At 49.1% G+C, this 27,804-nt stretch overlaps 4 protein-coding genes and 1 long non-coding RNA gene across 15 annotated transcripts; 2 read left to right on the top strand and 3 right to left on the bottom strand.

Annotated features, from left to right (window-relative positions):
- Window positions 1-238: 238 nt before the first annotated feature.
- dcun1d4 (DCN1, defective in cullin neddylation 1, domain containing 4 (S. cerevisiae)) lies at window positions 239-7,028 on the top strand. 7 transcript variants are annotated; one of them, XR_014731445.1, is made up of 13 exons: window positions 239-369; window positions 1,871-1,941; window positions 2,528-2,567; window positions 2,905-2,992; window positions 3,265-3,353; window positions 3,509-3,579; window positions 3,723-3,814; window positions 4,011-4,119; window positions 4,287-4,391; window positions 4,505-4,607; window positions 4,727-4,829; window positions 5,704-6,047; window positions 6,760-7,028. XR_014731445.1 is itself a non-coding variant. In XM_084675659.1 (12 exons), the coding sequence occupies exons 1-11, from the start codon at window positions 351-353 to the stop codon at window positions 4,780-4,782; spliced, it is 843 nt and encodes a 280-aa protein (XP_084531785.1). In that variant the 5' UTR covers window positions 239-350; the 3' UTR covers window positions 4,783-4,829; window positions 6,760-7,028. The 7 variants fall into 7 exon arrangements, 5 of the variants coding, with proteins under 5 accessions (XP_084531785.1, XP_084531784.1, XP_084531786.1 ...); XR_014731444.1 differs by having other exon boundaries at window positions 6,754-7,028; XM_084675659.1 differs by lacking the exon at window positions 5,704-6,047.
- Window positions 7,029-7,156: 128 nt separating this feature from the next.
- lrrc66 (leucine rich repeat containing 66) lies at window positions 7,157-15,911 on the bottom strand. 3 transcript variants are annotated; one of them, XM_084675650.1, is made up of 5 exons: window positions 15,687-15,911; window positions 14,676-15,144; window positions 13,244-13,413; window positions 12,129-12,471; window positions 7,157-11,871 (listed from the first exon to the last, which is right to left on the bottom strand). In XM_084675650.1, the coding sequence occupies exons 2-5, from the start codon at window positions 15,106-15,108 to the stop codon at window positions 7,664-7,666; spliced, it is 5,154 nt and encodes a 1,717-aa protein (XP_084531776.1). In that variant the 5' UTR covers window positions 15,109-15,144; window positions 15,687-15,911; the 3' UTR covers window positions 7,157-7,663. The 3 variants fall into 3 exon arrangements, with proteins under 3 accessions (XP_084531776.1, XP_084531777.1, XP_084531778.1); XM_084675651.1 differs by lacking the exon at window positions 15,687-15,911 and adding an exon at window positions 13,629-13,788 and having other exon boundaries at window positions 14,676-14,889; XM_084675652.1 differs by lacking the exons at window positions 14,676-15,144; window positions 15,687-15,911 and adding an exon at window positions 13,629-14,650.
- Window positions 15,912-16,033: 122 nt separating this feature from the next.
- On the bottom strand, window positions 16,034-20,265 carry sgcb (sarcoglycan, beta (dystrophin-associated glycoprotein)). Its single transcript, XM_084675655.1, has 7 exons — window positions 20,095-20,265; window positions 19,198-19,287; window positions 18,892-19,011; window positions 18,401-18,586; window positions 17,992-18,183; window positions 17,652-17,783; window positions 16,034-17,396 (listed from the first exon to the last, which is right to left on the bottom strand). The coding sequence occupies exons 1-7, from the start codon at window positions 20,107-20,109 to the stop codon at window positions 17,196-17,198; spliced, it is 936 nt and encodes a 311-aa protein (XP_084531781.1). The 5' UTR covers window positions 20,110-20,265; the 3' UTR covers window positions 16,034-17,195.
- A 209-nt stretch (window positions 20,266-20,474) lies between these two features.
- spata18 (spermatogenesis associated 18) lies at window positions 20,475-26,229 on the top strand. Of its 2 annotated transcripts, none has more exons than XM_084675653.1 (12): window positions 20,475-21,278; window positions 21,950-22,055; window positions 22,149-22,264; window positions 22,506-22,624; window positions 22,743-22,838; window positions 22,956-23,090; window positions 23,259-23,490; window positions 23,720-23,878; window positions 23,971-24,146; window positions 24,487-24,610; window positions 24,761-24,826; window positions 25,082-26,229. In XM_084675653.1, the coding sequence occupies exons 1-12, from the start codon at window positions 21,192-21,194 to the stop codon at window positions 25,136-25,138; spliced, it is 1,473 nt and encodes a 490-aa protein (XP_084531779.1). In that variant the 5' UTR covers window positions 20,475-21,191; the 3' UTR covers window positions 25,139-26,229. The 2 variants fall into 2 exon arrangements, with proteins under 2 accessions (XP_084531779.1, XP_084531780.1); XM_084675654.1 differs by lacking the exon at window positions 20,475-21,278 and adding an exon at window positions 21,578-21,652.
- Window positions 24,023-27,531, bottom strand: LOC146254615 (uncharacterized). Of its 2 annotated transcripts, none has more exons than XR_014731446.1 (4): window positions 27,414-27,531; window positions 26,761-26,858; window positions 26,548-26,674; window positions 24,023-24,159 (listed from the first exon to the last, which is right to left on the bottom strand). It is a non-coding gene; the product is annotated as an uncharacterized LOC146254615 (long non-coding RNA). The 2 variants fall into 2 exon arrangements; XR_014731447.1 differs by having other exon boundaries at window positions 24,031-24,164.
- Window positions 27,532-27,804: the final 273 nt, after the last annotated feature.

Here is a 27,804-nt window from a genome sequence, read left to right as displayed (position 1 = left end):
CCCTCTGAGAAGACTGAGCAATGGGGATCCGTCGTGGGCTGGTTTTCGGTAATGCACGAGGAGATTCACAATATTGACGTTTGTAGGTAAGTTTTCTAGCCAATGAGCAACGACAGGGGGACGGTCTCCTTGACAACTTTGATCTGTCACGTTCAAACAGGGAAGGGTCTTAAATTCTTTGTCCAAATCCTTGCTACATGACAGCCATGTCAGCCAATCAGCGAGACGCCGGGCGCGGTCAATGAGTCCGTCTTCAACCTGAAATCATCTACGGGCATACGTTACGTTAACAAGTCCCGCCTCCTGGCCGGTCTGCGGACTTCACACAGACAGTTGAGTGTTTCATAAAAATGCACTCTGATGCGGCAAGTAAGTATAATTGTGGCTTTGGTGTTTTTGTACGCGCGATGATGTTAGCACGTCTATTACAACCATGCTTTGCAGCTACCTGATGCATGGCTTATGTGTGGCTGCTGTACGACGAGAAGAACCTCTCATGGTGCCAGACAATCTGTTTATCGAGTAGGCTAGTGGTATGGATATCTGTGTGCTATTGCCATTCTCTTTGTAGTTTCCTACGTTGTCTTGGGGTTACAACAAAGGAGGTATTCTGTATTATGTTACTGGTGTGGAACGCACTTTTGGTGACTTCTTAGTATGATAATAACAACGTTTATGCCTCACTGTTCACGTGGATAAAGTAAAAGCAACATTATTTGTACCAGATTTATGTGCGTATGGACCTTATTGACGCATGCCAGTTTGTTGGAACTGCAAAGCAACTTAGATTTATACGCACCGATGTTATGTGACATTAAATAGGTCAGATTTCGAGGTAACTGCGGAAAATTAGAGTATGAAAATCGTGACGCAGTTGGGTAAAATTTCTGTCGATGCGTGCCACAGTGGGTTCTTGAACCGTTCGTCATCCTTAGAGGAGGATAACAGAGACTTTGAGACATTTACATGTGGTTTTATATGCTATGTACCATTTTTGTTACAATGTTATATGCATTCATCAGTTTGGTGAGCGTCAGGAGAGGGGTGCTGAATGAAATTATTTATTTTTTGGAAGTATGGGTACTGTAGTTTAACTATTTGGTCCTTGCATGAGAACCATGGCCATCACATAATAAATGGACTACAACGTCCATGTTTCCAGCTACTCTCTAGATACTTTGTAAACTCATTGCAAGTTGTGCGTCTCTACTGCTATTTTAGGTATGCAGCGAGTGTGGTCTCAACGGCCTGTCGTCGATCTGAACATTTGGAACGATTTTAAAACGATGACGTTGGGTGACACAATACGCAAATAAATAGGATTGGTGGCATTTGATTCTTGGCTAGAGGGAGTAGGCGAGGCAGTAATTTGCTGTCCAGTCTCCCGTCCTGCAATGCTGCAGTCCAGCTGGTCATCCCGGTAGAGACGTCGGACTCCGGTAGTGGCGATCAGGTCGGATGTACACGGCCAGGCTAGGCTGCCTGCTATTAACCCGGTCCTTCCACAGACTGTATTAGTCTCCTGCTGTGACGTCACTCAATCCTTACATTTACGTAGACGATGCTGTAAGAGATATTTCTGTTGCTGTTTTTAGCCCTTCTAAGAAACCGTGCCATGAGAGAGAGAGACAGAGAGAGAGAGAAGGGTGGGGGGGGGGGTGTTAGTGTTAATCCACCACTGCCATTACCATGGGGACCCCACAAAACCTCAGTTCAAACCTACTCTGGTGCTTCAGGGTCAAAGGGAACACAGCTGATTTAGAGCCTGTGTGAGTGGTCATGAACAGGGTTGACCCAGTGTTGGCTGACACCTAGAACTCTGATATGTGTTCACCCTCCTCCCTTCTTATCGGCTTCTTCTCTCCCGCAGGTTTTCAGCTCAACTCCCATCTGTCTCCTCTAGCCAGCATCCACAGCATCTACCACACCCTCCACAGGCTGGTAAACTACCCCACACAGTCCTCACCCCACACACCTACCAGACACTCCACAGGCTGGTAAACTACCCCACACAGTCCTCACCCCACACACCTACCACACCCTCCACAGGCTGGTAAACTACCCCACACAGTCCTCACCCCACACACCTACCAGACACTCCACAGGCTGGTAAACTACCCCACACAGTCCTCACCCCACACACCTACCACACCCTCCACAGGCTGGTAAACTACCCCACACAGTCCTCACCCCACACACCTACCACACCCTCCACAGGCTGGTAAACTACCCCACACACCTACCACAACCTCCACAGGCTGGTAAACTACCCCACACACCTCACACACCTACCACACCCTCCACAGACTGGTAAACTAACCCACACACCCTACACACCTACCACACCCTCCAAAGGCTGGTAAACTATCCCACACACTCCTCACCCCTGTACATCTACCACACCCTCTATAGGCTGGCAAACCACCCAGCTAGTGCTTAGTGTAGTAGCCTATAATGTACTGTAGTAGAATAGAGTAGTCTAGTTGTGTGGTGTGTGAGCAGCTGTTTCAGATGTGTCTCCCCACAGAACCTAACAGAGGAGGTTGGACAGGACAGTCACTCCTCAGGTACTGAACCCATCTGACTGCCCTACACACACACACACACACACCACCTGACACACACACGCAAATACATGTACATACCTGACCCACCCTATACACACACACACCTAACCCACCGCACACACTAACCTGACCCACACACACACACACATGCATAGAAATTCATACATACTGGCACATACACACACATCCACATGCAGACACACACCTATCGATACACGCACACTCACACATTCATACAAGTTGTTGGTGTCTCTGTGAGACTTTGTGGTCTGGTGTCATCAATGTGATACAGTAGCTGTCTAAACCCCCTCGCCCCCCCCCCCCCCCCCCCCCCCAGCCTGCTGTTCCAGAGCCATGCCCCCCAGGAAAAAGAGGAGACCCACAGCCGGCGATGACTTGACAGCTAAGAAGAGCCGCCATGACAGGTAACACCTAGCAACCAGGTACCCCCCTTGTCACCTAGCAACCAGGTAGCCCCCATCGCCTAGCAACCAAGTAACCCCCCACCCCTGCCACCTGGTCACCTAGCAACCATGTAGCACCAACTCACAGCTGGGCGGCTACCTAGCAACCCGGTAACCCCCGTTGCCTAGAAATCAGGTAGCCTCCATCCCCCGCCGCATAGCAACCAGTTCGTGGAGTTGACTGTGAAAGAAGGTGTCTAACCTGGTCTGTAATAGTATGTTCCCTCCTGCAGTCTTCTCAGGAAGCACGAGGCATCCCAGATCAGGGAGCAGGAAAGCTTCTCCAGTAAGAGATGTCTGGAGTGGTTCTACGAGTACGCAGGTGAGACGCTGCTGTGGCCTCCTGGAAAGGTGTCTGTGTGTGTTGTTCAGAGTATTTGTCTGAGTGTGTGTGTGTGTGTGTGTGTCTGATCTGTGTTGTTCTAAATGTGTGTTCTGTGTGGTTCTATGTGTGTGTGTGTGTTCCTGTGTTTGCAGGTTGTGACGATGCAGTGGGTCCAGAAGGGATGGAGAAGTTCTGTGAGGACATCGGAGTGGAACCAGAAAATGTAAGAAACCCATAAACCTCTGCTGTATGTCCACAGGTCTATCTGTGATGGAGACCTGTAGGTCTGTGTTGTAGTTGTGTTGGAGTGTTGTGTTGCTGGTCTGTGTGTGCAGGTAGTGATGGTGGTTCTGGTTCTATGTGCAGGTGGTGATGCTGGTTCTGGCCTGGAAGCTGGATGCCCAGAGTATGGGCTACTTCACCCTGCAGGAGTGGCTTAAAGGCATGGGCTCCTTACAGTAAGTCTGTCTGTCTTTATTTATGTGTGTGTACACAGGGGTTCAATATGTGTGTGTGTGGTTGAATGTGTGTGTGTGAGTCAGTGTTTGTGTGTGGGTCAATCTGTGTATGGACAAGTGAGTGTGTGCATGTCTGGGTCTTTATTTTCTGGTCATGTGACTGTGTAGCGTGTCTAAATGGCTGTCTCCTGGCCAGGTGTGACTCCACAGAGAGGCTGAGGAACACTCTGGACTACCTGAGATCCATGCTGAACGACAATACAAACTTCAAGCTCATCTACCGATACGCCTTCGATTTTGCCAGGGTGAGTGGGGTGCAGACATATCCCAAAAACACTGTGCCTGGTATCTGAGATGTGGTTACTATGCACTGTGCCTGGTATCTGAGATGTGGTTACTATGCACTGTGCCTGGTATCTGAGATGTGGTTACTATGCACTGTGCCTGGTATCTGAGATGTGGTTTCCCCCAGGAAAAGGACCAGAGGAGTTTGGACTTGAACACAGCCAAGTGCATGCTGGGATTGCTACTGGGGAAGACATGGCCACTGTTCCCTGTGTTCAATCAGTTCCTGGAGGTGGGGAGTCTCACACATGCACACACGCACACACCTATTGTGGTATTAGTGTGTGTCCCAACAGTGTGCGTGTGTGTGTGTGTGCTTGCTCCTGTATATGTGTCTCCCAACAGCAATCCAAGTACAAGGTGATCAATAAGGACCAGTGGTGCAACGTTCTAGAGTTCAGCAGAACCATCAACCTGGACCTCAGTAACTATGACGAGGACGGAGCCTGTGAGTCAAACGTCACACACACACCCCGCCATCCTCATGCACACACACACACACACACCTTCAAACGCATGCACACACATACACTCACCTCCTGATCCTCAGTGTGTTGTGTGTTGCAGGGCCCGTGTTGCTGGATGAGTTTGTGGAGTGGTACAAGGAGAGGGATATGTCCTAGTCCTGCAGCAACAACAATAACAGCTCTTAAGAAACTACAACCACAGAGTAAACAAACAATATGGAGTAGCTGCATGTGGGCAGTGGAAGGGGGTGGGGTGGGGGGTGGGACGGGGGTGGGGGGCCTGAAAGGGCCATGGCAGAGACAACAACCACCTCTGGAAAACCATTTCCTTACCAGTGTTGCATTGTGGGAGGAGAACCCATGGTCAGCTGGGACGCTGCTTCACTGTGAAGTGTGTGATGATACCATCAGCCCTCGGCCCAGCTGGGAGGCTGTCCTAAACCAGGGCCTTTGGACCCGGGAACATCTGAATATTGTAGAACCGTGTTGGACTCCCATCTGTGCTTGTCCTCCATAAATGACAATAACCCTCATTTTGTATAGTTTCAGAGTGTTTGAGATGGGATTCTTGGAGAAGCACACTGTGTCAAATGGCTGAGGTCAGGGGTCCAGGGTCGGGTGTGTTTACAGTCGTCCTATAATAATTGAGCCTAGTTTCCCGCCCTTTTCTCTGAGCAGGGCGGGGATTATCTACCCCCCAGGATTGGCTCGACCTCGCACCACTAAACCAATCAGATTGCTGCTGACAAACTCTTATTACGGCACAGCGGCAGCCCCCGCCAACCAGCACTCATTGGTCACATGACCATCTGATGTATCCATGGCAACGCTGTGGCGATAGTAAGAGAGTTTCTTGTGCCTCAAAAATATGGAAGTCACTTTACGTATTCAACTTGTAACACACACATATGCACACACATGCACACACACACACGCACAGATATGCATGAATACACACACACACACACACACACATATATGCGCACACAAACCCTCAGTGGTCAGGTATAGATTCAGGATGTTGGGACTGTGTTCAGAGCTAAAATGCAGCATGTTTGTTTCTATCTTTGTATCTAGCAAACATCTTCCCTAGTTCGCTGGAGTTGTCGTCTTCTCACTCACTAGTCTCCTGCTCCCTCGTCCCCTGCTTCCTAGTCTGCTCATCCCGAGTCGTCTCCTCCTCCCTCCTCTCCGTCTCACTCACTAGTCTCCTACTCCCTAGTCTTCTACTTCTCACTCACTAGCTTCCTGCTCCCTGGTCCCTTCCTCCTTGGTCTCCTCCTCCCTGGTCTCCTCCTTACTGGTCTCCTTCTTCCTGGTCTCATCCTCCCTAGCCCCCCTCCCCCTCTCCCCTCAAGGCTGTAGGTCCTATGAGAATGAGCAGAGCAGCATGGGTGCAGCGCCAACACCACCAGCCAGAGGTGGGCCCAGCCCCTCGGACGTCTAGGTGTAGCATGATGTTGATGCTATGCTAGCAAGGTTTAGCATGGTGTTCATGCTATGCTGGCTAGGAGTAGTATGGTGTTTATGCTATGCTAGCTAGGTTTAGCATGGTGTTAATGCTATGGTAGCTAGGTGTAGCATGATGTTGATGCTACGCTAGCCAGGTTTAGCATGGTGTTTATGCTATGCTGGCTAGGTGTAGCATGGTGTTTATGCTATGCTAGCTAGGTTAAGCATGGTGTTAATGCTCTGCTAGCTTGGTGTAGCATGGTGTTGATGCTATGCGAGCTAGGTGTAGCATGGTGTTCATGCTACGCTGTTCTGCTAGCATCAAGTAACGTCTTATTAACACTCGTATAAACTTTAGTCTCTGGCTGTGATGTGATGCTGAACCGTTTTAAGGGTGGGAATAATTGCATGCTCGCTCCATCAGAGCCTTCTGTGAATGGATGAGATTTTGTACAGGAATTTGTGTTGTTGCTGTGTTTCGTATGATGTCCTCACTTATGTCTTAGTACACACCTGAAAACCACAACTGTGGATGTTAACACATAACACACCTCTCTCGCTCTCTTCCTTCCTCTCCAACTCTCACTTTCAACATTCTCTCTCTCTCTCTCTCTCTCTCTCTCTCTCTCTCTCTCTCTCTCTCATGCACACCCAATTTCCCCCACTCTTTGTAAGCATTAGTGTTTACATCGTCAGACTAGCCACCACCCCACCTATCAGGACTGTCAAGGAGCTCTCCCGGTGGAGGGTCAGAAGACCTGTAGGAGCTGGAGCCAGCTGTAGGACTGCTCACTAATCACTTGCACAGAGACTAACTCTGAGCTGTCCGGTCACTCCAGGAGGGACGAGCAGTTGTCCAGGCTGTAAATACAGCGTGTACAGTATGTATGTGTGTGTTTTCACTGTAACCTATCTCTCTATACAGATATAAAGGGGTTTATTAACTTAAATGGTTGTTTTGTATTATGTCTTCTTTGCAGTTTTGATCTGTTTTTATTTTATTTTTGTAATATTCACTACACACCCCAATTTCACCCCAAATACCCATGATGCAACTTGGACACAAACTACACCAACACAATGTGGATATTGTTTATGTTAATAATTAAGTCATAGACATGATCACATCAGTAAGGCAGTGCTGTTTGATAAATACTGTCAAATACTGTCTTGTATTGGTTTGTGTATCCTGACAACATACTGTATCAATACAAATATACATGATGATTAGAGAAGGTTCTGGAATGCATGAGTATGACTAACATTTTATAATCTGTCAGACGTAATTTAATACTGTTTACAAAAGATATAATCGGGTTATAAAAAAAATGTTGATAGTTTACAGAGTAAGGAGAGTAGCATTCTGGGATTGTAATAATATTAAAATCTAAATATCTCCATGTCCGTCCATCAATACCGAAATTAATTTTCTCAATGAGGAGAGTGTATTGATGTTACATAATCAAGTGACACTAATACACAGAGTGGGAGGGGTCTAGACCTGCCTGCCCTGTCTGAGTTCCAGCTGGAGGGGGGGGAGGGCTGACAGACCTGCTGACCCCCCCATGTCAGAACCCAACCCATGTCAGACGTCTGTCTGCTGTTGGTCTCCCCTAGGACTGGTGGGAGTCACGGTCTCCAAGGTAACGCTATGGTAGGGGCGTGCAGAGTGGTAGGGCGTGGCTACACCCAACAGCCCCAGGGAGCCCGTCCCTCCTCCAGCCCCCCAGGAAGGTGAACCCAGATGGCCGAGCCCGGCCACCTCTCCCCCCTGCTGGCCCGAACTCCTCCTGCCCTGCCCGTCATCCCGCTCCTCGCCTCCGGGGGTCACTGTCCCAGGAGCAGGCTCCAGAGGGGTTTGGATGTCAACAACTAGACGCCTCCGGAGTCGGGGCATTCGGAGACCAGACCCGGACATATTGGTCCTCGGCTCTAGTCCGGGGGTGGAGGTCTGTAGGGAGGGAGGGGGGTCCTGAAAAGTGGTCCTAAGCGAGCTGGTCTTCTCCGTCTCCCATCCCTGTGTCTCAGTACCAGACAGCCTTTCCCTGCCAACCCTGTCCTCTGGCCTTGCCATCCATCCAGGATCGTCAATGCTGCTGGATGAGCTGTCTACGTGGATGTTCAGAGCTCTCCTGGGGGCCAGAGGCACAGCAACAGCGCCAACACTGAGAGGAGACTCTTCAGACCTTGTTTCGTAAGCAGAGCTGAAGGAAGAGGTGAAATTATTGTACGATGACAAACGAGAAGCAGGTTCGATGTCTTCCTCACGGTATGTGGTGCTTGTGGGTCTCCATGTGTTCTCATCTGTGAGCTGAGATGAGTTGTCCAAGTGGATGTTGAGAGCTCTCCTAGGAGCGAAGGATACTGGAACACCTCCAACACTGAAAGATGAGTCATGATTGTCTGAAACCTTAGTTTGTTCTCTGGTCTCGTCTTCACTGTCACTGGATGAGGAGGCAGGTGGAGGTGTTCTGGGGGTCTCAGGTGGAGATTCCTGGGGTACTTGAATGTCCAGACGTCTCCAGGTCTGGGAAGAACTTCTTTCTTCTCCCTGGTATTTGGTACTTGTGGGTCTACATGCTTTTTCTTCTGTGCTCAGCTGAGTTGAACTGTCCAAGTGGATGTTGAGAGCTCTCCTAGGAGCAAAGGACACTTTCACACCTCCAACACTGAAAGGTGAGTCCTCATCGTACTTAGTTTGTCTGTTAATCTGTTCGCTAGTTTCGTCCTCGCTGTCGCTGGAGGAAGAGGTAGGTGGAGGTGTTCTGGGGATCGCAGGTGGAGAAGACAATTTGATATCCTCTTCCTGGTATCTGGTGCTTGTGGGTCTCCATCCAATTTCATCTGTCCTGAGATTAGATGAGTTGTCCAAGTGGATGTCGAGAGCTCTCCTAGGAGCGAAGGATACTGGAACACCTCCAACACTGAAAGATGAGTCAAGATTGTCTGGAAACTTCGTTTGTTCTCTGGTCCCGTCCTCACTGTCGCTGGAGGAAGAGGCAGGTGGAGGTGTTCTGGGGGTCTCAGGTGGAGAAGCAGGTTTGATTTCCTGCTCCTGGTATTTGGTGCTTGTGGACTTCCATGCATTTTGATCAGCGTTGAGCTGAGATGAGCTGTCCAAGTGGATGTTGAGAGCTCTCCTAGGAGCGAAGGATACTGGAACACCTCCAACACTGAAAGATGAGTCATGATTGTCTGAAACCTTAGTTTGTTCTCTGGTTTCATCCTCACTTTCGCTGGATGAAGAGGGTACAGTTTTGTCAAATGACAATGGAGAAGCAGCCCTGATTTGGTGGTCTTGGTATTTAATGCTGGTGGACCTCCAGGTGTTCTGATCTGCGTTGAGCTGAGATGAGCTGTCCAAGTGGATGTTGAGAGCTCTCCTAGGAGCAAAAGATACTTTCACACCTCCAACACCCAAAGGTGAGTCACGAACTGTAGTTTGTTCTCTGGTCCCATCCTCACTGTCGCTGGAGGAAGAGGCAGGTGGAGGTGTCCTGGGGGTCTCAGGTGGAGAAGCAGGTTTGATTTCCTGCTCCTGGTATTTGGTGCTTGTGGACCTCCATGCATTTTGATCTGCGTTGAGCTGAGATGAGCTGTCCAAATGGATGTTGAGAGCTCTCCTAGGAGCGAAGGATACTGGAACACCTCCAACACTGAAAGATGAGTCATGATCGTCTGAAACCTTAGTTTGTTCTCTGGTTTCATCCTCACTTTCGCTGGATGAAGAGGGTACAGTTTTGTCAAATGACAATGGAGAAGCAGCCCTGATTTGGTGGTCTTGGTATTTAATGCTGGTGGACCTCCATGTGTTCTGATCTGCGTTGAGCTGAGATGAGCTGTCCAAGTGGATGTTGAGAGCTCTCCTAGGAGCAAAAGATACTTTCACACCTTCAACACCCAAAGGTGAGTCACGACCTGTAGTTTGTTCTCTGATCCCATCCTCACTGTCGCTGGAGGAACAGGCAAGTGGAGGTGTTCTGGGGGTCTCAGGTGGAGAAGCAGGTTTGATTTCCTGTTCTTGGTGTTTGGTACTGGTTGACCTCCATGCTTGCTCATCTCTGCTGCTGGTTGAGTTGTCCAAATGGATGTTGAGAGCTCTTCTTGGAGCGAAGGATACTGGAACACCTCCAAAACTGAACGATGAGTCACGATTGTCTGGAACTTTAGTTTGTCTGTTTTTCTGTTCACTTGTTTCTTCCTCACTGTCGCTGGATAGAGAGGCAGGTGGAGGTGTTCTGGGGGTGTCAAGTGTGTTCTCCTGAGATACCTTGATATCCAGTCGTCCTTTAAGACCCAGACCAGCCCACTTTGCCACTGGGTCTGGGTGTGGCACTGGGTTAACCTCCTCTTCCTCATCTTCATCATCTTCTCGGTTCACCGTGTACTGGGTGTGCTCGCCATCACTGTTGCTGGACTGGGAGGAGCCAGACGACTCCACCTCCTTGTCACGGAAGCGCTCCTGATCAGCGCCGGCTCTGGGATGGAGGTTGGGTTGTGGCAAAGTGCCGGGTGCCAGCTGTGCATCCTTCACGGCCTCGTCTTTCTCCTCCACTTCCTCTCTCTCCGCGTTGACGGTGTACTCCGTGGTTTCACTCTCGCTGCAGACCGAGCTGTCGGAGTGTTTCCTCACAGACCCCCGGCCGGGGATTCCTAAATCACTGAACCGGCCCGAAGCCCCTCGGATGGAATCGGAAAATTCGAAACTCTCCCCACTGTCGTTGTACTCCTCTGAGTCCTCCCCGACAACCATTTTGGGCTTCCAGTCAGCGAAAGGCTCAGATGAGAACCCGGGGACCTCGCTCCCTGCTCCGGGGGAGGAAAGGGTGGGGTCCTGGGTGACGACAGGCGACGCCGCCCTCTGCTGGAGGGGGAGATCCGTCTGAGGTGGGGACAAGGGCTCCCAGGGGTTGTTCTGGGTGACCTGTCCTCTTCGTCCTGGTCCGTCTGAACTGTGTGAGGAGTGGGAGGAGTGTGATGAGGACTCAGACAGGCGCCTCCTCTCCTCCCCTGGGTCAAGATCAGGGATGGGCTCAAATTCCATGGTGTGACCTCTTGGTGGCTGCTCTCTGTCTCCGCCGGTAGACTCCCTCTTGGAGTTGTTACGTCCCCTGGGTCTCCCTCCTTCCGGGGTCCCTGGAGAGGGTTCCCACTGCAGACTGTTAGCGTAGACCGCCTCCGGCTCAACTGTGTCATACACCTGGTCATTCTCTTTGCTGCCAGCCAACGTATCGTAGTACTGCACAGTGCCGGGGTCACTCTGGCTGCCAGCGGGGCGGCTGAACGTTACTCTCCTCTCGAGTCCTCCCTCCTGGTCCTCTTCCTCGTCCGAGTATGCCCCGTTGTCGTAGGGACGGTGGGCGTCAACGGCTGGGGAGGAGGAGGGGCTTCGTTTGGGGCGGAGCCTCCTCCAGAGCTTATCCAGCAGGGGCCTGGCAAGGACGCCGAGGATAAAAGCCACGAGGAAGGTGATGAAGACGGAGAGGCAGATGGCCAGTGTCAAGTCTGACTTGGTGGGGGACTCTAGGGACCTTCCTCCCTCTGCTCCCCCCTGAGGGCCGCCCGACTGTGGGCTCAGCTCCTGCCCTGCCCTGTTCAAGCTCCTGGAGCTCCTGGTCCTTGCTCTTGGACCGGGCTCTCTTGTTAAGTGGACCTGCACGTCGTACACGGACAGCGCTTCCTCTGGCCCGGACACACACAAGTACAACCCGGAATCCTGCGCTGTGATGTCATGGATCAGCAGCCCGGACACGCCCCCAGAGACCACACCCCTTGGAGTCTGCCATTGTGAACCTGGAACAGGAATTGCGAAAACCAGGAGACATTTAAAACTGGGCCTTGCTGTCACCTTGTCTCATGATCATCTCTGTTGTCTGATATTTTAAATTGTACATTTTGGTTTACTATTTAAAAGAAATTGTAATGGTAAAAGCTTACATCAAATATGATCAATTGTGTGTATTTATCGAGCCTTTGCCTGAATTTCGACCAAGAAATACATGAGACGAGGTTGCCAGTGAAAGTTGTGAAAACCTAGGAGGCGGAAACACCTTGTTGTGATGAGTCACAGGGCAGCAGAAGCTCCGTCCCCTTCTCCACCATCACTTCCTGGTGCCGCCCCTCACTGGCCCCTCCCCTAGAGCAGGATAGCTCCGCCTCCTTCAGCTGCAGCAGCTCTCTGCCTGAGAGGGAGGGGGGCCACGCGCACACTATCCCTCCCCAGTTACGCCGGCCGAGGTCCCGGTCATGGGTCATCCACCTCTGCAAGCTGCGCAGGGCGCAGTCACACCTCCACCTGTTCCCTCGCAGACTAGCCCCGCCTCCAAGGGCACCCAGCCACCAGTGAGTCGTGGGGGAGAGTGTTGTCAGCAGGTTGAAACTCAGGTCCAGCACCTGGGAGTGGGATGGGTCAAAGGTCATCTTCTGAAGTCATCTGACATTTTAATTGTTGGACCGGAGTTGAGATATTGTTGTTGTTGCATTGTGCCTGATAGCTGAGATATGCTCTGCACTGTCCTTGGCAAATACAGAACTAGTGTAGTTACCAGATACATACATTTAAGTAGTGCATGTAAGAAGTACAGCGAAGATCCTTGATTTTTGCTTGATGTGGCCATATCAATAACGTAACTAAAAACTGCTACACAAATCAAAGTAAATGTAACACAGTTACCATGGGACTCATCGGGATGATACCAGTAGACTGGCCCTGGCCAATTGGTGAGTGTTACCCTGGGCTGGGTCATGTGGGGGTGTGTGTTACCCTGGGCTGGGTCATGTGGGGGTGAATGTTACCCTGGGCTGGGTCGTGTGGGGGTGAATGTTACCCTGGGCTGGGTCATGTGGGGGTGAATGTTACCCTGGGCTGGGTCGTGTGGGGGTGAATGTTACCCTGGGCTGGGTCATGTGGGGGTGAATGTTACCCTGGGCTGGGTCATGTGGGGGTGAGTGTTACCCTGGGCTGGGTCGTGTGGGGGTGAATGTTACCCTGGGCTGGGTCGTGTGGGGGTGAATGTTACCCTGGGCTGGGTCATGTGGGGGGAAATGTTACCCTGGGCTGGGTCATGTGGGGGGAAATGTTACCTTGGGTTGGATAGATGGGGGGGGGGGGTGTCACCCAGGGCTCAGGCAGGAGGGCAGGTGAGGTTGTGGGGGTGAGTGTTACCCTGAGCTGGGGCAGGTGTCGGAGGGCCTGGGGGTGGAGGCTGGAGATGAGGTTGTTCTGCAGGAGCAGCTCTCTCAGATGGGGCAGGTGTCCCAGGTCCTCTTCTCCCACGGAAGAGATCCTGTTGTTGGGGAGATGCAGCACCTGCAGACCCCTGAGGCCCTTCAGACCTGGAGCACACAAGACAACACGTCATACACACGCACCCCACATGACATTCACACACCACTCACAACGCATCATACACAACACACACACAATGCAACAGGACACACACAACACGACACCAGTAACATGGCAGAGAGTCTCCTCTGTGGCGTGAATGTAAAACCCCAGAGGAACCTGAGGTAATCGCCAGTCATTCGAGGTATGTGAGTAAGATCACCTTTGCACTGCGGGGGAGGGGGACATTCCTGCCTGATAAGAAGTTGCATTAGGACACCTGTCCTTTCATGTCCCTGTCCGCATGGCCATGGTAACACCAAACCAAATCCCCCGACGACAATGGTGTCTACGGCTACTTCTGCAGCCAGGGTCGCTCTGGGCTGCGGGGATGACATGACTGTAAACACAGCCTGATGAACGTTCTTTTCTCAGCTGAGATGTGGTTATTTTGCGGCTGGACAAATTATTGACTCTGTCCAATGAAATACTGTACAACTGTACACTACAGATCCCTGGGATCCTTTCTATATGCACTGCTATCCAATACCCAGTATATCCTAACTAACTCCCCAAACTGTATACAAACTAACCCCCAGTCTGCCCTAACTACCACTCCCCCAACTGTATACAAACTATACTATACTAATCATTACTCAGCTACACCAAGTTATGGACCATTGGAATTCCTATGGGTTGGCTGAAGATCGTACAATCATTTGTTAAAAAGTTCCTGTTTGTGTGACCACCGAGGTTTAATCATTTCTGAGTGGAGCAAAGTCCTCATTTTGCAGGATGGTTTAGATGGGTGTGTTTACAGGTGTGCAGCGGTTATCTGGAGCCACCTGATTGTTAATACATGATCATCACCCACACCACACAGAGGAACAGAGACAGGGCCAAGGCCCAAACAAGCTGACTTGTGGCTACTCTGCATAACACCAAGTTACGATATCGAAAGATATCGAAGACTGTGTGTGTGTGTGTGTGTGAGAAAGTGTGTACGTTTGTGAGAGAGAGGGTATGTCATTGTGTGTGTGTGTGTGTGCGAGAGAAAGTGTGGACATTTGTGAGAGGGTGTGTAAGAGTTTTTAAGTGTGTGTGGTGTGTAAGAGAGAGAGAGAGAGTAGGCGTGACTCACCCTTGTGTGCGTGTGTGTGTGTGTGAGAGAAAGAGTATGTGTTACTCACCCCTGTGTGTGTGTGTGTGTTTGAGAGAGAGTATGTGTGACTCACCCTTGTGTGTGTGTGTGTGAGTATGTGTGACTCACCCCTGGGGAGTCCTTCCAGCAGGTTTCTCTCGGCAGAGAGTATCTCCAGGGCGGGGGCCCAGGACTCACACCCCTCCCTACCCCCTGGGGGGCCATGATGAGGGGGTCGGGGGCCCCCTACACACAGCGAGAAGTGTGTGAGGTTGTTGTGTCCCAGCCAGAGCCTCCGGAGTGAGGGCTGGGCCCAGCGCTGTGTGAGGGAGGTCAGGAGGTTATAGGACAGGTCCAGGGAGGAGAGAGAGGCTGGTAGGAGAGGCGGGGCCAGGGAGAGGCCGGCCGTGGAGCAGTTGAGGGTGGGGCCCGGAGTACAGAGGCAGGGGCTGGGGCAGGCAGGGGCAGGGGAGCGGCTCTGGACCCCTGAGCATAGCAGTATTACAGCCAACACCAGCCACACTGAGATCCCCATCTTTGCCTGCCCATGAACGGCCAGCATGAACCAGTGGCAGATTGCAGGTTGTTAGTATTCACCCTGTCAGAATACATGGTGTTACAGTATATTATATTAGAGTACATGATGAGAGTACACATTAGAGTACAAGGTTTTAAAGTATATGGTATGAAACCACCTGGTTTTAAAGTACATTTAAAAAGCACATGATTTTAAACTACATGTCAAAGTACATGATTTGAGAGTATGTATTTGAGTTTATGGTGTACATAAAGTCTACCGATGCACAAACTGAGTTTATTTGATCTGTTCCACAGCTATTGCACCTGTTACAGCACCGTAGCCATATTGGTCTGAACTACATCATGCATCATAAAACACCTGGTTGGCTATCGATGGAATTAGGATTGTGGTGGTCATTTGAATTTACTTGATTTTGAGGCTCATCACAAACCATAACTGAAACTACAATTTTGTTTTTTTTCAAACCAATACAGTATCTCATCGGTTTTCAACATAAATTGAATAAAATGTAACTCTCTCGGTAATAATCAGAGCACCGTTTAGTCATGTTGTCTTAAAAACTATAGAAATACAGAAGATGGGACGAGTATTGAACTCACCGTTAAGTATCCTGACTGTGTCTGTCCACAGGTAGCTTGTGACTGTCACCCAGCCCGGTCCCCCCCACATCCCCGCCCACACCGGGATCAAAGTCTCACAGCCATGTTGACACCCACAAAAACGGAGATCATTTACATGTTGGTTAATATCTCACCTGGATTCCTAGTTCTAATCTCCCTTTTAACCACTTGTAAATGGATGCATGATTGGCTAATCAAACATCTGATTAGACATTTTTGGAAGTTCCCCACAAGGTTAAGTACATTCCAGAATTCTTCCGTATGGGTGTGTGATGCATTGATGAAGGGTTTATGAAGGGATAATACAGTACTACATCAGAGCACTGTTATTCAAACAGCATACTGTATTCCTTTATTAAAACAAACGTGGGAAATTAAAGTTACCAAAAGGTTGTGATTGTGATTTTCTAAGAAAATGAATTCCAACATCCAAGTATCCAGTTCCTGTAGCATAGAACTACCTGCACATTGTCCTAAACACAACCTCAAAAACATTTCAAAGTGTTTTAAAACAAAAAAAGTCCACAAAGATCAAACTTCTGCCACACCGTTTCATATTTATATTGCACTGAATACCTCTCAGGTATTACCTTTCAGTATTACTGGTTTCAAGGAGGAGGCAAATACTGGGCGGCTTCAACACCTACAATAACGATATCTGTTAATAACGATATCGATGAAGATGTAACAATATTTTCTATAACATGGTAAAAGACCAGCACATTTCGAACGCATACATTTCAAACTAATAACTGTAAGTGTTTCAGTAACAAACCGTGATCAATAAATAAAGAATTCCTCAGCTACCTGATGCCTTCTCACACAGCAGCCAGCTAACCCCTGCAGACCAGGCAGACAGAGCAGCGACCAGGTGTGTCATGAAACCAGACAGACCGACAAGGTATGTTCATTACTGGTAGCTTACAGGGTTACTTTGCATCGTGCCTGGTTAATACAAACCGTTCCTCGACTCTGGTATGTTGCTTTGGATAAAAGCGTCTGCTAACTTAATCAAATCTCAAATGAAATTGAGCAACACTGTCCAGTACCAAGGTCCTGTTTCTGCTGTCCACACGGAATGAGTACCCAAGCGAAAAGATATTATACTTAAAGTAAACTTACTTAAGGTAAGGTTGTCAACAAGAACTTGAATGCACAAAATCTATAAATTTTTGTACACTTCCAATTCCGAAGAACATAATTAATATAATAAAAATCACTCATTTAACACATTAAAATTGGATTTAAGTATCCTCTCTTTGCGCTTGGGTAAACACAACAACTCAGAAACACATATCTTTGGCCAAGCAGACAACACAAACACAACCACGTACATAAACAAGCAACATAGTCAGCCAGACAAACAGAGATGGCACCATCAGAGGGGGAGGGGTTACATGAGGCTGTGGTAATACTGCATCCGGGCAACCCAGCCTTGTGATTGGCTGACGGGACAGGATATCCTGTCCAGGGGGGAGGGGGGGGGGGTCAGTGGGCGGTCCCACAGGGGTTGTCAGATGTCTGGCAGCCCATGTTGGGGTACTTGACACGCACGCGGAACAGTGTGCCGTCGGCACACATGCACAGCTTGTACCTCTCCAGCGTCTCGTCAAAGTACCCGTTCCCCGCCACCTCGGGCATGCGGGACGGACTCACCATGACCGAGCCGTTCAGAGTGATGCTGTTCTCCTGCAGGGAGGGGGGGAGGGTCCGAGAGGGTGAGTGTGTGATGGGGGAGCGGTGTGTGAAAGAGTGTGTATGTATGTATCTATAATTGTGTGCGTGCGTGTGTGTGTGTGTGTGTGTGAGAGAATGGGGGAGAATGTGTGTGTGTGCATGTATGCATCTAGTGTGTGTGAATGTGTGAATGTGAGAGAGTGTGTGTGAATGGGGGAGAGATTGTGTGTGTGTGTGAATGGGAGAGAATGTGTGTGTGTTACTCACAGCTCTGAGCTCGATGTCTCCTCCCATCCTGAACTCCACAGTCTTGCCCATGATGTAAACCCCCTCGTTACCTCTGATGATGGCCCGGCCGTCCCCTCTGATGGTCAGGTCTGACGACGCATTGCTGGTGATCTGGAACAGCGGGTTTTTTTTTACAATAAAAATGTTTTAATTTGTATAATAATGTATTCATTTGTAAAATAACGTGTTAATTTTGTATACTAATGTGTTCACTTATCAAATGCTTTTATCCAAAGTGACATACAGTATGATTATATGCTTCTATAGACTCAGTATTACAGAGTAGGGATGGATCTGACCCCTGAACCCCGACACCCACCCTCTCTGTAGAGGCCTTCTTCACGCTGAGCACCTTGACCCCTTTGGGCAGGTGGAACTCGTGGTTGTCAAAGTCCGTGCTGAAGTAGGTGTTCTGGGTGCGGGGGTCGGTGAAGGAGATGCCCACGTCACTGCTGATGGAGGTCTTCTCCTTCTCCACGCTCAGCTTGGTGGAGCCCTGCTGAAAGACCACCTGGACACACACACCAACACACACATACTCATACTCAAGTCAGACTTGTGCTGTGATGGATATATCTGCTAATAAGAGAGAGATGAGTAAGAACATGCAATAAAATAGTAGCTATGTAGATATGTGTTTTTGTGTGCTTGTGTCTGTGCGTGTATATATATATATATATATATATATATATATATATATATATATATATGTGTGTGTTGGGTCTCACCGGGTTGTTGTTGCCGGTGATGAGCAGGTCCTGGTCCTTGCGCCCCCCCACGGTGCTCCGGTGTAACGGCAACACCACGCCCATGTCAGCCTTCTGCTTGAACCGCAGCAGCCCACTGCCGTGGAACTCCATGCTGTCACAACCGTTCGGCCCGATGCGGATCACCGTCCAGATCACCAGCGTAATCTGCAGAAGCACGTCCACAGAGGAGGTTTGGGATTTGGACACGGAATTTGGGTACCTCTGCTTGTTGTTACCGCTGAGTTATTGTTGGTTTGTCATTTGCTCAGGAAAAAAAAGAGTTATGGCTAATAAATGGCTTTAGTTTTAGGCTTCTGCAACAGTGGGTTTTAGTAGACTTAGAGAGAATGCAAGATACAAATGTAAACAATGTACAATATTTACCAAATATAAAATAAACAAATATAAAGTAAAGCTACTGGGCCGGTACTGGCTGACCAGGAGCTAACAGGACGTCCTGCTTCACTCACAATGAGGTTGATGAGCGCCAGGAGGAAGAGGAGGATGATGATGCAGACGGCCATGTTGCCCTTGCGACCTCGCAGCCCCGTCTTGTGCAGCCGCTCCTCCTCAATCGGAACATAGCCCGCCTTCAATCAAACCATATCAAACTTTATTGGTATAGTTCTCTTTACCAGTAAGGTCACAGAAGGCTTGACATGCGTCCACAGAACTTCACCTAAACCAACCCAAGACCCTGTGAGAAGACAAGGAAAAGTACAGGGGGAGTACAGGGTCAGCTACAGGGATGGGGAGTACAAAGTCAGCATGAACACCTTGAAGTTGCTGTTGTGTTCCTTGTTGGTGGTGCGTCGCTCGATGGCCTTCTCTCTCATGGTCTTCTTCACCGGCCCGTTTGAACTCTCCTGAAAGACATACATTTTATTCATTTAAAACTTTGATCCAGCATCCAGGGCAGAAGGCCAGTCCTCTGGTAACACCATTGACGAGTCCTGTGGTCAATGTGATATATTTATATTTTATTCCTTTAGCAGACACCTTTATCCAGACCTGACATACAAATTGTGCATGTAGAAAGAACAGTTGAAAATATAAGATCGAAAGTGCATATCTAGTTCTATCAGTGGGCTACTTCAGTGGTCTGTCAGGGAACGTCCTGTATTTACAAAGTGCAAACTAATACAGCCAATAGCGCTTATATACTTATTCACACTTATTTGGTTTATATAGGCATCAATAAGGTGATTAGCTACTTGTTATATTGTAACGGTCGTATTTTCCTCTTTTATTGACAAGCGCCGCCAGTTGGAAACAGACGCGCGCGCCAGAGGAATGCACACCAGTTAAATGCCCAAGCGCCTGTCAGTCTCTGGGCGCGACTAAAAATAAACTACAGGCCTACTCATTCAGTCACAAATGCAATTTATGTACTCTTTACTTAAATTCACCAGAACTTATCGTCAGACATGTATTGGTATTTGATAGTATAATTGGTTACGGAAAGGAGGGACGTTTGTAACGTTTTTCGTAGCAAGGCAGGCTGTAAACATAGCGAGGGCCAGTGGGCGTATTTATCTGAAGGTAAACGATAAAAACTCGCATTGTTTAGTATTTAGAATTCATACTGAGTAAAAATACACTTAGAATGTATACCACACTTAACCGAAAATAGAGTACAGAAGACAAAATAACATTTAGAATTGGAAACAGACCTGCTCCGACGCCATGTTGTCCCTCCCTCAGCGCGTTAGACAGCGCGGGCGTCAGAAATAGCGGAGGAGGGGACCGGTGTGAGTGAGCCCATACAATATACGACCGTGTACGCGATGTAGTATTATAGACACTATGAATAGTAACCGTACTCCTTAAAAATGAAACAAAAAACAAATCCGTGTTTTTTCGATAGTTTTCTACAAAGTAGGCTTTTTACACGCGCAGTTCCCGTGCGCGAGAGAGGTGGTTGCTTCCCGTGTCAGCGACCAATGGGAGAGCCCATGTCGGGATTCCAAAATAGAAAAACACACATTTGGATGGCCATTCAGATTTTCCATAGATAACTCAAGGGCGGGGCTAATGAACTTGGGCCAAGCAATTACGCCTGGACAACTTCCTCAAGGCTTCTATGGGACGTCTTTCTACTGGATTGCTCTATGCGTCTCACGTCTTTATTATGAGAAAGGATTTTATTGTATTTTTATTTGACCTTTATTTAACCGAAAGACTCATTGAGATTTGAAATCTCTTTTGCAAGAGGGTCAGAGCCTGAGACTGCACTTGAGCCTGAGACTCCTTGTATTGAAATTGAATTAAAAACACAAAATTGGGACAAGTTCAACCAGTTTAAGATGGCACTAGTGTAGCATCGGAGCTGTTCTACCCGGTATGTTAACGACACGGGACTGCCTGTTGGATAGCCCGCTGTTGGCTCGAAAACCGGTGTCGTTTGACAGTATGACATTACAATGGGCCGCTTCATTACATCACAGACACCTGCATGTGTCCGTCCGAACGCAGCCCTCTGTGTCAGAGTTCTAGGACAGATGCATGGGCGTAGACACAGGTCTACACAGAGAACAATGTCAGAAACTTGAATAAACACTCTCAATCGTACTAAAGGCGTTGCTACAACTCCAGTGCTGCTTGGCATCTGTAGTGAAGGTAGGATAACAACGTCAAGTGGAAGAATTTTTACAACTGGGGTATAAAGGACGGGCGCGCGCCGGTCACGGGCGCTCTCGTAGCAGACGAGGTTAAATCTCTCGGAGTGTCCAGCAGCGTTTCAAGCCTCTTGCAGGATTAGCAAGAGGACATGGCCGACTCTCTCCGGAGACTGGTGAACACATCTTCCTTCAGTGTTCTGCAAGACAAACTTGAGTCCTGGTACAAAGACTATCATGTAAGTCATTCATTATTTACATGTGACCTCAATCTGATCATTGAATACTGTTTATAGTAGGCTACTTTTTAGTCTTACTCCGCTATTCGTGCTTGTTTTCTTCTTAGTTTTTACTGAACTAAAACCCTAAAATAGGATGATTTCAGTGGATTCGAGTAAACTAAAGAAGCAATTAGAACTTCAGGTTTTATCGAGGTCACAATTGATCTTAAATTAATGTAACAAAATATGCGACAGTGTAATGGAATTTACTAGTTTTTATCAGAACACAATGATTTCCCGGCAAAGTTTGGTTGCTATGGACGCCAGTCGTCATGGTTACAGTTAAACCCTTCCTTGCGCCCCCTCGGGCTAAAAGATGGACACGTCTCACTGTAAGACTATTATTGCCTTCCACCAATACTTTGTAATGCAAAATATTAACTGAACTTTTTTTTTGTAAAAGTAAAGTAAAAATAGTTGAATGAACGCAGTTAAATACGTAGAAGTAAACACAGTTTATGGCTGAAGGAGCCAATCGTTTGACTAGAAAAGACTGCGACTGTTCTAGATTTAGGCCATGTTTCTTTAAAGCCTTCTTAAACTCAGTCACCTGTCTCTCACCCCTTTGTCACCTGTCTAACTTGGCTGTCACCTGTCTGACCTGCCTGACCTATGTGTCACCTGTTCAGGTGGTGTCCTGTGATCAGAACCTGAACAGGTGCTGTGAGCTGGTGGAGCTGACTGCCAAGATCCAGAGCCACCTCTTCAACATCCTCAACCTCACTGCTAGAGAAGGTAGTGTTGACCTATGAACTCTGACCCTCACTGCCAGAAAAGGTAGTGTTATCTATAACCTCTGACCCTTCCCTGCTTCCTCCTGTGCACCAGGTGGGCACTATGGTGGAGTCGACACACTCAAATCACGCCTGCTGCCCTGGCTGGGCACCTGCTTCTCCATGGCAACACCCTCCGTCACTACGGACACCAGCCTCAACCTCATCCAGGTGAGTAACCAAGTGACACTGCCTCTCAGAGCTCAGCCAATGACTGCCCTCTTCCCCCACAACCCTTTTTTTCTTCCCTGCCCATTCTGGAAACATCTGTTGGGTTTGTATCTATTTATTTATTTATTTTTTGACCCAGGAGGGGCTCACTGATATTATACATCTCTTTTGCAAGATAAATAGCTAGCAGGTTAACATGGCGTGTGTGTGCGGCTACGTGTGTGTGTGTGTGTGTGTGTAGGAGTCGATGGAGAAGGAGAGGAAGATCAGGGTGCTCTCAGCCTCCCATGATGAAGACATGAACAAGATGGAGGCTCAACTGAGCTCCACACGGCTGCAGCTGGACTCTGTCAAGCAGGAGTGAGTCCTTCAGGAAGTCCTGCTGTTGCATGACAGCTGTTACCAGCTGCGATTGTTATAACCAGTTGTATGACTGTGTCATCATAACCTGTTGTGTGAATGTTATTACCCGTTTTAGACTGTCTGACGCCCATATGGTGCTGGACGACACCAAGAACAAGTCCGCCACCACCCTGCTGGCCACCGAGGATGAGATCCTGCAACTGAAGGATGAGTGAGTGACCTTCGACCTTCTAGAAGAATCCACGACAGTCAAGTCCAGGTGCTCATGGTCACCATATGTTCCTGGGATTGTGTGTGGTGCGTGTCTGTCTGTGTGTGTGTGTGCCAGGCTGCGGGCAGCGCAGGACCAGCTGGAGGTGTATAAGAGGAAGGTGGATGTTCTGGATGATTATGAGAGGCAGGTTCGTCTGCTGAGGGATGAGGTCATTTTCCTCACTGCTGAGAAAAGCATGCTGCAGGAGAGGTGATACACACACACACACACACATATATACACACACTCACATGCACAGGCACCCACAGTCTCTCATACCCACAACTAAACTGGCACACAGCAGCCCAACTCCTGTATTTCACCCTAATCTACCTCTCTCCTGCCTTCCACCTCCCCCCTCCCTCCTCTCCCCTTCAGACTGATCCGTAGCCGTTCCCCCAGTCCCCCCCCCAGGCGCTCCCGCTCCCCCAGCCCCATGAGGGGGGACTCTCCCACGCGGGCCCGCCTCACCCTCTCCTCCCGCCACGCCCGGCTGTTGTCTCGCTACGGCGACCTGTACGCCGTGGAGCGCCTGGAGGCCCAGAGCATGCTGAGGCGTTACCACGACGACCTGGAGATGGTGCAGAGGATCCTGTTCATCGCCACCGTGGTACGACACTCCCTCGTCCAACCGCCCTCCTGGCGACCACCCTTACTGTAGCAACCGCCCCTAGCAACCACCCCCACCGTAGCAACCGCCCCTAGCAACCACCCCTCATGTCCACCTCAGTACAGTATGAACAAATAGCATATTTTTCCTGATGTTGTAGCTGATCTGTTCTCACTGTGTGTGTGTGTGTGTGTGTGTGTCTGTGTGCATGTGTGTGTGTGATGGTCAGGAGTCATTCCAGGCCGCTAAGCTGGCCTTTCGGCAGTTCCGTCTGCGTGTGAGGAAGACCCTGTCTCCCGCCCACCTTGGGCCAGGGACGCTGGAGGAGGCTGCGCTGGATTACATCACCAGGAATCTGGACCTTTACGACGTACAGGCCAGCGTTAACGTAAGCCCGCTCACACACAGACACACACACATGCACACATACCTGTGTGTTCTCTCCTGGGCGTGTGCGACGGCGTGTGTGTGTGTCTCCAGGAAGTCATCGACGCCATGAACGTGAACGCTCGGATCTCGTTCCCGCGGGAGGTGGACTTTGTCCTGATCAGCAGCTTCATCAGGGAGGTGTGCCGCGTGGCGTTCGCCATGCAGACCCTCGACCCTCCCCTGGACCTGGCCTTCGCCAGCGATGGAGAGCTCTACAACGACACCAGGTCAGGCTGCCCCCTGGGCTTCACCACACACACATACACACACACACAATCAATTCATCAATCAAGTTTGTTGTTACATTCAGCTGTTCAAATGAGAGTAAATGTAGAAAATGTGTTTTACTAAGTGAATTATAAATAGATAAGAGGTTGTGTGTTGGATACAGGCTTGCTGGTTGTCTGTCGTTCATCCATAGTTTTACCAGGTGTAATGCTAACCTGCCACTAGAGGTCACTCTAAGCTAAGCTATCTTTCGCACACACGCTCACTCTTTCTGTGTCATGCTCTCTCCCACATATACAAACTGTCCCCCCCCCCCCCCCCCCCCCCCCCTCTCTCCAGGTATCGTCGTAGTTATGACTCGGAGTTCACTGCTCCGCTGGTAGTCTACCATGTGTGGCCTGCTCTGATGGAGGGAGACTTTGTGCTGGTGAAGGGAGAGGCAGTCACCAGGAGAGGAGCCCTGGTACACACACACGCGCATGCACACACACACACACATGCTCACATGCCTGCATGAACGCACACACACATTCAACTCTATGTTAATTGATTCAAATGTTAATGAGGCTATGTATGACACTGATGGCTGATGTATGCTGTGTGTATGTTACAGTGGAGGAGTCGCAGCAGGAGCTCCAGTCCAGTGCGGTCCCGTTCTGGTAGTCCCACCCGTACTCTGGTGAGTCTCTCTCTCTCTCTCTCTCTCTCTCTCTCTCTCTCTCTCTCTCTCTCTCTCTCTCCCCCTCTCTCTGCCAGTGGAACTAAGTGTGTTGTCTTTCTGACCCTGTGTAACATGCCCTCCCTCCTCCGCACCCAGGGTGAGTACACACACTTCTGAACCACAGCAAAACTGAACCATGGCAACACAGCTCCAGACTCTTTACCTCCTCCTCCCCTCTTCCTGTCCCCCCTCTCTCTCCCTCTTCCTCTCTAGGTTTTTAGCCACAACAGGAGTCTCTCCTCTGGCCGTCTGACCACCAGTCTCCTGTGAGGCCCTGCAGTCGACCAGACCCAAGACTCCAGGGACACACACCTCTCAGTACATCTACATTAATTCTTATCAATCAAAGTCTCATTTTGAACTTTAACCCGCTGGCTTTGATTCTCATTGGTATTTGTGACTCCTGTATGCTAATCAAGGATCCCCAGAGTGCTGTAGGCTAGATTCTATTTGTGTTGATGTGTTTTATGTAATCCTTAACTATTCACAATGACCCTCATCTCTAATGATATTTTACAACCCAGTATTCAGATTCATGGTAATAATGTGAATGACACCATGTCATAGTAGTGGTAGACCTGCACATTAGCACTTTCCTAGTATGTCTGAGTTAGAGTGGAGTTTATCTAATCTAACCCCTAGTAGACCAGTTGAATCCCTGGTAGACCCATTTAATGAATCAAGACCTAATTTAGCTGTGTATCTAATCCAACCCCTGGTAGACCTCATGTTCTCTAACGTGGGTATAGCTCAGTGGCAGAACATGTGACTGCAGATCACACAGTCATATGTTTCTTCTAAATTATATATAAACAAATATATTAGTGTTATCTCCACTGCTCCTGGTGGCACCAGGGTGTGTGTGTTTGGTTGACGTTCTTCTAAAACCCTCTGGTGCTAAAGTTCATGCAGAACTTTCCAACTTTGAGAACAATCTAGTATGCAGTCTCTCTCGCATGTTGTTGTTGTGTGTTTTGGTGCTTTTTCACACAACCTCAAACAGTCATGGGAAATGATTGAACGTGTTTTATAAAATGTATGAAATGACATCAGTGATTATACGCACAAAACGAGTAAATAACCAGCACTCAGGGGATGATGAGTGTTTTTGGGGAGTGTTGTCTTTATGTTTCGAGTTTTTGCAGCTCGGCTCTGCTGGCGAAGTGCTTCTTTTAGCCTCGGTTTCCAATGTGAACGCTAACTTTAGCGAAGGTTATAGGACAGCCACTCGGTGATTCACTCTCTCTGTGCTACTCCACTCACCCTGTAAACTTACTTATCTGGAAATGGTGCCTTTATAGATGTTGTTTTTGTTTTGTTTTTTACAAATAAAGAATATTGATTCACTGCTTTTGAATAAAGCGAGACTTGAATGACTCAAGCAGACCCCCCCCCCCCCCCCCCCCCATACACACACACACACCCCAGCAGCACGCTGATTACACCCACGGCTTCATCATGAGCAGGGAAATAAAAATAAGCTGGTGTTGTTGCCAGGGTTTCCCAGAGGGTAATTACAGTACAGCCTTGGAAGCAAAGACTGACAGGAAAATTAGAAATCACAGCTGGCCAGAGACTGCGGACGCGTTATGAATTCATATGCCAACCATGAAAGCTCCTTCCTATTCCACTCATGCTGGGATTATGTCCTTAAAGAACCTAGTTGAGGTTATTTTTACCGCCGGAGTATTTAGGTCTTCGGACATCCTTCCTGACCAATGGCATCGTCTCCCAGCACAGTTGCCCTCTGTGAAACCAGAAGTCGCTTCCTCTCCCCATCAGTCACATGTAAAATCACTGCATCTGCTGTTGTTCGAGTAGAACAAAGAATGGACTCAGAGGCCTGTCACACACAGATGTAGCTATTAGTGTATTGCATGCAGTTCACTCACAGAGGGCAGTAGGGGGCGATGTTGCTCCATAAAAACACCAAGAAGATTGTGCAGCGATGACAGAAGTCTTCCTCTGGAACCAAAAATAAGTTCCTGAGCTGGAAAGACAGGGAGAGGAAGTCAGGGTTTGTCTTGTGGCTCTCCAAGTTTCACATCAGCAGCCTTGAGCCCAGCGTGTGGGTGGATTAAACTGGAGCTCGTTCATCTGTGCATGTTTTGTGTTCACGATGTATGAGCGTAGTGCACACTACACACGAATGCACTCTCATAACACCCAGTGGTAACGCTGTTCTTGTCAAAATCAAGTCTTCCTCACTAATTAGCCACTCCAATTAACCCAGTCTGACGAACCCTGTTTAATTAACCCAGTCTAATTATCCTAGTCGAATGAACCCAGACTAATGAGCCCAGTCAAATAAACCCAGTCTAAATAGCGTTCCCTCTCTCCAGGCCCTGCCCCTGCTCTTCTCCCAGGGAAACCCCATACGTAGTGGCTGTTCATTCAGCCTCTCGGCCCACAGCTAACACTCCTTTTGCTTGGCAGAGCAGAGCAGGGTTAACACTGTGCTTCCCAGAGCAGAGGATGTGTGTGTGTGGGGGGGGATCGGAGGGGGTGGGGGGTGACTGAGGATCTGTTACATGTGTTTGGTCACCTGGAATACAGCTCGCTGGTCCAGCTCTCTGGTCACAGGTCAAGGATCCTGTATCCATGGTCACAGGTTTGTATCTTTGTCTTTGATGCTGAACTTCTGGGGTCACCCTCCCCCCCCCCCCCCCCCTCCACCAGCAGCCACAATCCTCCCAGTCCCCCCAAGTGGCTCCACATGTCACAGGACAGCGGTACTGAATGGAGCTCTGCTCCTCTCATTAGCAGAGTCCTATGCTGGAGTCCTGGAGAAGCTGGAAGGTCTCACTGTTGGACCTCCACGTCCTGTCTTGGAGGAGCTATGTTGTGATTGGCTATACTCCGGAGGATCCAGAGATACGGGTCTGGAGCCAATGGAGGGGAAACTACCCCAGCCCCTCCAAAGCCCCGCAAAGTCC

Source organism: Hypomesus nipponensis, chromosome 16 (assembly GCF_054491055.1).
Source record: "Hypomesus nipponensis isolate SF chromosome 16, ASM5449105v1, whole genome shotgun sequence".
Lineage (NCBI taxonomy): Eukaryota > Metazoa > Chordata > Actinopteri > Osmeriformes > Osmeridae > Hypomesus > Hypomesus nipponensis.
Note: the sequence above shows the minus strand (reverse complement) of the source record. Positions and strands in the feature narration are given on the sequence as shown.